Genomic DNA, 7,474 nt, shown 5'->3' with positions numbered 1-7,474 from the left:
TTCAGCTTCAACCCCCCCCCCCCCGAAAGCTTCAGGTGACTGCACGTCCTGCATTCTCCGTCTCCCTCTTCATTCCTGGCTTTGCCTTGCGGGCCAGGTTGCTCAGTTCAGTCGGAAAGTCAGCCGCGCCCCGTCCAGCCCGGTGCCGCCCAAATAGGGCCTGTCTCTGCCCCCCGTCCAGCCTCCTCGCTCACGCGCTTATTTAACGGCGGCTCTTTTCCTTAGAGCTCGCCGTTCCCCGTCCGGTGTTGCCCCCCCTGTTGCTCGCCTGGGATTGTAGAGTCAGTCGCCGAGGTCGCTCAGCTCCGGGGACTCCTTCGCGATGCGCACCGGGCTGCTTTTCTCCTTGGCGCTGGCTCTGTGGGTCACCGATGCCTGGGCGGCCAGCCGAGCGCCTTACCAACAGATCTTGCAACACAGCCGAATCCGGGGCAGGCATCAAGGGTAAGGCTACCGAGGAGGGAGACAGCGAAGGGACCGGGAGTGCTTTTGGCTGTGGGCGAGCCATTCAGCCCACCCCATGCCTCTTGCTTTTTTTTGGGTGGGGGGACGCTTGAAAAGAGGCTCAGTACAGCTCTCTTGAAATGGATGGGACGGACGGGGTGGTCATAAGGCAGAGTGCGATTCTGTGGGAGTGAGAGAGAGAGGGTGGTTTTCTTGGTTTAATTGCCATTGATTTCCTACGGGAAAGAGGAAGCTTTTCTGAAGGGTGGGGTGGGGAGAACAGAGCAGCCCCGATCGCCTTGTTCCAGTCCAAGCAGCCAAATCCATCAGTAGTTCAAAAATGCTCGACCTCTCCCTGCAGTCTCTCTCTCTTTTTTTGCCAATGAGAGAAAAGCTGGGGCTGATTTGTTTGGGTCCTGGCACAGAGAAGTCAAAGGCCACTGAGGAAACGAAGAGTTGCTGGAAAACCTAAGGCCATTTCCTTTGCCAATTGCTGGGTCCCTCCCCAGCAGACATGCACAAAAATCACTCAAATGATATCCTTTACCAACTGGGTAAGATGGGTAGAACGGAAAAAAAATTCGAGTCAAAGAGCTGATCCCACCCAGATGAAAGTCCAGTGTGGCTTGAAAGTTTACGGATTTTGAGAGTTAACAGTAGGAAAGGAAACGCTGTCCCCATGGAGGTCTCACTGTCTGAGCCTGTGATCTTTTTTTTTTTTTAAAGGATATTCTTGTGTTCTAAGTAACACAACCAGTCAGACTTTTAAGTAACATTTGTGTCTTGCACCAAAGGTTGCTTAACACAATGATTCCAGGGCTTTTCCTATTCCTGACACTTTTTAAAACTTTTCTCAGAATACAGCACTGGTTTTGTTCTCCCCACATGTGATGAATGGATCTTTGTTCAAATCTATGCACTGTGAATCACAAAAGCTTATATCAGGGACAGATATCCTGGTCAACTTGAAGTCCTTCAGATGTTTTTGAAGACTGTGAGTTAGCAGCAAAGGCATATGAAACTTGTAATTCAAAAAGGAGTAGCAGGTTATCTATCTTTGGTTTATATGAAAATGCAATTCTTAGTATAAAATATGTCAAACGGTTTGGTCCTGAGGAAAGGATCTCTTCGCTCATCTCCTAATGCATACACTTGGATAGGTAAGAATAAATATGTTTTCTACATTATCTTTTCCTTTTCTTCCCAATTCAAACACTCAAAATGTTAGTAAGAGAAATCACGGCCAGATCCACAACACGGATCCCCCAGTGTGATGTTCTAGTGTTAAAACCTGCTTGAATTTCAACAGGGCACTGTTTTGCCCAAGGATCTTTTCTTTTTGTTCCATGGTTCGATAATTGGTGTAGGGGCGAGAAAAGATTCACCAACTGAACTTGTTTGACAGATCGGCTGTCCTGCCAGAAAAATGGTAGCGGGATGGCAACATCCTGATTACGGATTTGCAGTAATGGAAAGCATTTCTATTCATTTAAGTCTTTCTGCTATAACTTCATGCAACCCTCTACAAACTGATCCCACTAAGAATAGTAGTGTTTGTGTAACATGTATGCATTTGCAGTCTGTTTTCCAATTGCTAACTTGCTTTTTTGAAGCCCTCATCTCTCTACCATAAATAGAGAACCACCGGATGGCCTTGACAACTATTTGATTGCAATTCATATAACCTGGATGTATTGACTGCAGATGCTGGTAACTGTAAATTTATCATGCCTGCAGGGCTCCTTTCTGGAAGATCCAGAGAATTATGATGCCATGGGACATGGCTAGATCTTGGGAAATGGAGCCAAATAACTACTATCTTGGCTTCTGCTCCAGAGACAATGCTGCCAATATTTGTAGTGTAGCCTCTGGAACTGTGAGATGGGTATTTCCTATTGGTGTTACACCAGCATACTTGCCATTTCTTCCCAAATGCTACAATTTTCTTTTTCTTTTTCTTCCTCTAATACTCTACCACCATTCTTCCTTCTTCCCCAGTCAGACTTTGTTTTGCTGTGCTTTGGCAATATTTCTCTACACCCCCTCCCTCCACCCCTCCAAGTTGGGATTCCTTCCCATTTTATTTATCATTGCAAAAATCACACACTGGAAAAAAATTGGATAAAGGTGCAGTTTTCTACCTGGCTACCAATGTTTGTGCCCTTCCATTGACTAGCTGGAGGAAGCCCTAACACAGTGAATAGGAGGAGATGGATGGCGGCACAGAGTGTTAGGACATCTGCACAAAGGTGTGAAAGGATTTCCTGGAGGTGACTCATGGCTGGATTGAAGCTCCCTGTGGTTGCAGCTCATCTGTATAGGATGGAAAGTCTTTGTTTATTCTTTCCCAACGGATAACTGAATTTAAGAACAGTTTCAGAGGTGACTTGGCTCCATGTTTTTCCATGATCCACAGAGTATATTAATTGCTCCTGTACTAACTGGCCTTTTTCTAATTCTGCAAACCCAATGAGAGGGTTAACGTTTAAAACAAAGCCTTGAGAAAGCTTTAAGAGAATCTGAATTGCTGAGTGAGAAGTCCCTTGGTTCAACAGAAGGTGTCTTTTGCCCCACAATAAAATAAATCAGTTTTTTCTCCCCTTTTCTTCCTGTTAAAGTACCATGTCTGCACCAAAAGGCAGAAACAAGTACAGTAAAAAGAAGGAGCAGTCTCAAAAAAAGAGATTCTTGGCCTTGGCCTTTTAGAGAGGACATGGGATTCCTTAAATTAAAGGCCAAACATTTTTGTGGTACAAATGTGTTTAATTGCCTCCCTTATCTTTATTTGAGCAATGGGAAAAAATTGGAGATGAGGAGACAATGATTTACACTGTTTGGTTCATGGTACAAAGAATGCCATTGGGCAGATTACAGCTTCTTCATAAAACCTCTACCCAATATTGCTCTTGCCCAAAAGGCAAACAACAAGTATTCTCCTTCATTGGTACAACATATATGTATGAATGCACGTATGTCTGCTATCTGTCTGTCTGCATTTATTGTATATCCTGCCACAATGCCAAACAGCTTTTCGTGGTTTACAGATATGCAATACAGTCAAAATAGACATGGTCAGATTAAAAAATTAAAGCATAGTATGTGCACCTTTAAACTCCAACAAGCAGCAACCTATAAACCTCAATCAAGATAAGATTACAGCCTTAATTCCTTCCAGACTAGCTCCATTTTAAGCTACTTTCATAAGGTAGTTGGGAATAACATGATTTCCACTGGGAGGGAGCATTCCAATGACTTTGGACCCCTTTCACCTCTCCTGAACCTTGGAGCCCCTCATTTTATCAGCAAAATGGAAAATTCACTGATCAAACAGTCAGGCAGAGCTCTTGATGCTGGTTCTTCCTTAATGGGAAGGTAAATACCCTAAACATAACAGTTAGGCACAGCCTGCTGAAAAATAAGACGTTATAGAGTTATTGCCTTGAAAAAGGCCCAAACATGGGCATTTACCCATGCTTGGGCCTATTCACTTTTTGTCTTTCACTATCAATGCTTTAGATCAGGGGTTCCCAATCTTGGCAACTTTAAGATGAGTGGACATCAATTCCCAGAATTTCCCAGCAGTCATGCTGGCTGGGGAATTCTGTGAGTTGAAATTCATACATCTTAAAGTTGCCAAGATTTGGAAACTCTGCTCTAGATGCTGCTGCTTCATCTCCTGGAGGCCCATGGTCAAATCAAGGAGCTACTTGGGATTAATCAATAAAAAGAGGGCACTCATGGGTGATTTTTTTATCAGTTGCCATGGCTAGCAGTGAACCGGGCTCTTAGAAGATTTACCCAAGAGATGGAGAAATTCTTTGTAGATCCACTAGATGCTTGCATCATTCAAATAAGTCCAACACTGCAGAGGTCATGGATGCTGTCAACTGTCTTTGAACTAGCAAATGATATGATTAAGGCAATGAGAAACAATCATATAACAAATCTTCAATAGCAAAGACAAGGTCTTTCCATAATAATGAGAGAATTCAGGTTCCTGAAAGCCAAGCTCTTGATCCTTACTAGAATCAAGGTTTGTGGCAAGATTTGACTGTCTATGTTTTAACAGGGCTAAAGAGGTAAGCTAGGGCTCCTATTGGTATACTTACCTCACACTTCAGGGTCCTCCCTTGGCTAATAGATCTGATTGCTCAGCAGTTGATGGAGCAGATGATGATGTATTGGTGTTGGGAGACTTCAATCTTCATATAAATGACACTGGTTCCCAGTCTAACTGTCTTAAATTTCTTGATGTCTATGGAGATTCTCAGTCATCCAGGTCATGGTTGTCCCAAAGATGCTTTTTCAAGAGGCAACTGGACTTTCTTGAAGATGTTTCACTTCTCATCCAAGACTCTTCCTCAGAATTGAAGAAGCTTCTTGGATGAGAAGCAAAATGTCTTCAAGGAAAAACAAAGAAAATCCAGTTGCCTCTTGAAAAAGCACCTTTGGGAACTGGATGACTGGCAACCTCTACATTCTGAACCCATCATGGAGTGTAGTGAATCTCTACATTTAACCTCTGGTAATAATTAGGAGTTCTTGTACTTTGTATGGCTTCCCCCCTACATTTTCCAGTCCATTTCCTGTCTATAGTTTCAAAATCCCCATATTCATTTATATCATGATGATAATCACCTTTGAGTCCATGGGATGGAAAATTCCTTAAGATGGAAAACTCACAGTCTGGAAGACATCAGTTAACATTTCACAAGGAGTAAACTCTCTTGCCTTACTTTCCAGATATTTGGATTATGGCTAAAAAAATTTATTGATGATCTTCCTTCTTTGCCAATGTCACCCATCATTTTTTTAAAAGGATGGTTTTAAGTAATCCCTAACCATTAGGTATCACTACTCTAATTCCTTCATTTCTAAACTCTTAATACATTGCAGAAGCAAAAAGTATTTGCTAAGGTAGACCATTGTCACAAATATTTGCAGTTTTTCTCCAAAGATTCTACCACTATAATAATAAAAATTTGTGCAGATCTTTAGTGCCTATGTGACAGTAGCCTTTAGCTAAAGAATGTGTTCGTTGACTTGCCAGTGTTCAACTATTTGGGCTACTATATTTTATTTCTAGGAAATCAGATGGATCCAGCTAATCCATTTTGTCAGTTGTGTATTTCTGCACTATCGGAATTGTATAGCATTTCTTGGGTTTTTCCAATTATTATTATCCAAATTTGCAAGTCTGGCCAAACCACTGACTTGGCTTTCCCAGAAGGGTGTTCCCTTTCAATGAGATTTCAGAGTTTAGTAACCTTTCTTCAACTTAAACAGGCACTTGCTTGTCAAACCAGATATTTAACACAAACATCATGTATGTATACATTTGTATGTGTACATATAATCCTCACTGTCATCTTTACCATTAATTTTGCCAAGTTTCCTATTTTAGAATGAATTGCTTCCTGTCTCTGTATAATTGGCCACATGGTATTAAATTATTCTCAGTCATTCAAGATATATAAGTGGAATGTAGAGCTGAATAGTTAGGAATATACCATCCAATTGAGTTTGTCTTCTGGTAACCATATCAACAGTTTTGACAGGCCTTTTGAAAAGCTTGTGGCTCTTCCAAGGATAATTCAGAGATATTTTTATTCATCCATCCTCCCTATTGCCCTTCCATTGCACTCCTCTCAACATTTGAAAGCATCGTGATTTTTTGCCCATTCATATGCTTGTGTCATCTGCCCAAATTATGTGAGTTTCTGCTTATTGCTCATAGTTGTTATTCTGAAATAGAGCTTGAAGACTTGATTTTATATATTAAAGTAATAGATATTAACCTTTTATTTAATGCCATGGAAAAAATGAATCAAACAAATCAAAGGTCCAGATGCTGTCAACCTATACATGTGTATCTGTGTCACGGTACTTAGCTTGTAATCAGGCCTGACAAAAGATATTTTTGTTTCCTGTGTCAAAGCAGTAAATGAAATCCAGATATCTTAGTCAGCTAACTTATTTTGGCATCCGAGGGACAAAGTCTCAAAGCAACTGGTCACCCATCACCGTGTAACAATACTGTACAACAACAATAATTCTGGGTTGCTCTTCCTTGCCACCCAGAATCAGCTGTTTGAAACAGCCATTCTATCTAATTTTATCAGCTGGCCTACTCTACATACGAAAAAAAATTCTGGTTTCATTTTTTTCCCCTCTGAAATGTGTGTTCTCATGAATAAAATGAAACAGATAGCATTAAATTTCAAGATACATGTTGAACTCAAAGATGAAACAAATCAAGTTGATATATGCCAAAGATAAAAGGCTTTTAAAAGGCTTTGAATGTAATGCAAGCAAATTATGTTAAGCTTTTCAATGGCCTGTTTATCTAGGAATTGCATTGAGATTTTTATCTAGTGAACTGTAGACAGAACTGCTGGATCATAATTCCCACTCTTCCAAACAATGGAAGTGTTGAGATGATGTGAGTTATATTCCAACCTCCCAGAGTGTATTAGATTGTGGAAGGCCGCCCAACAATTTTATTGGTCTACTGTTGTGATATTATCTCCTTGAAAATGGAAACTAAGTTCTCCCCCCCCCTCTTATTTAGCTTATAAAAAACATTCTAACCTAATGGTGGCTCACTTCAATCTCAGTAGCATTTCTAGTTAAATATAGGATCAGATTCATAGGAAATGAATATGCCAATTCCTATGCTGTTTAGTTAACCTGGATGGACTACTACAAGATGTGGGATGTCCACTAGTATTTTTTTAAAAGCAAAATTAATATAATGACAATAGGTCTTGTATTAGTAACTGGAACATCATTTGCACAGACTAATTAATTGGTTTGCTCCTGGGTATTGTTAATTTCTTGAAGTTTTTTTTAAGATGTTGAGGGTAGCCTGTCATCTTTCCTCAACCTTACCTTTTGATGGAAGGCATGTTGGGAAAAATGATTGCCCAAGACAGAGCTTTGTTGCTAAGTGATTATTTAATTGGGGACTCCCACATCCAAACCCAACTTTAAGGAGTATCCATACAGTCGTTTGAGATCACACAAAATA

General features: G+C 40.8%; 1 protein-coding gene across 1 annotated transcript in view; it reads left to right on the top strand.

Annotated features, from left to right (window-relative positions):
* Nucleotides 1–223: 223 nt before the first annotated feature.
* The window catches only part of TGFBI (transforming growth factor beta induced), a 43,465-nt gene continuing 36,214 nt past the window's right edge, over nucleotides 224–7,474 (top strand). Inside the window, exon 1 of the mRNA XM_015823188.1 lies at nucleotides 224–444. Within this exon, the coding sequence (XP_015678674.1) occupies nucleotides 323–444 (122 nt within the window). The 5' untranslated portion in view covers nucleotides 224–322. The remainder of the gene's footprint in view (nucleotides 445–7,474) is intronic.

Source organism: Protobothrops mucrosquamatus, unplaced genomic scaffold (genome assembly GCF_001527695.2).
Source record: "Protobothrops mucrosquamatus isolate PMUCROS unplaced genomic scaffold, P.Mucros_1.0 scaffold1794, whole genome shotgun sequence".
Classification (NCBI taxonomy): Eukaryota; Metazoa; Chordata; class Lepidosauria; order Squamata; family Viperidae; genus Protobothrops; species Protobothrops mucrosquamatus.
The sequence above is the reverse complement of the archived record's forward strand: the minus strand, read 5'-3'. Positions and strand labels throughout refer to the sequence as shown.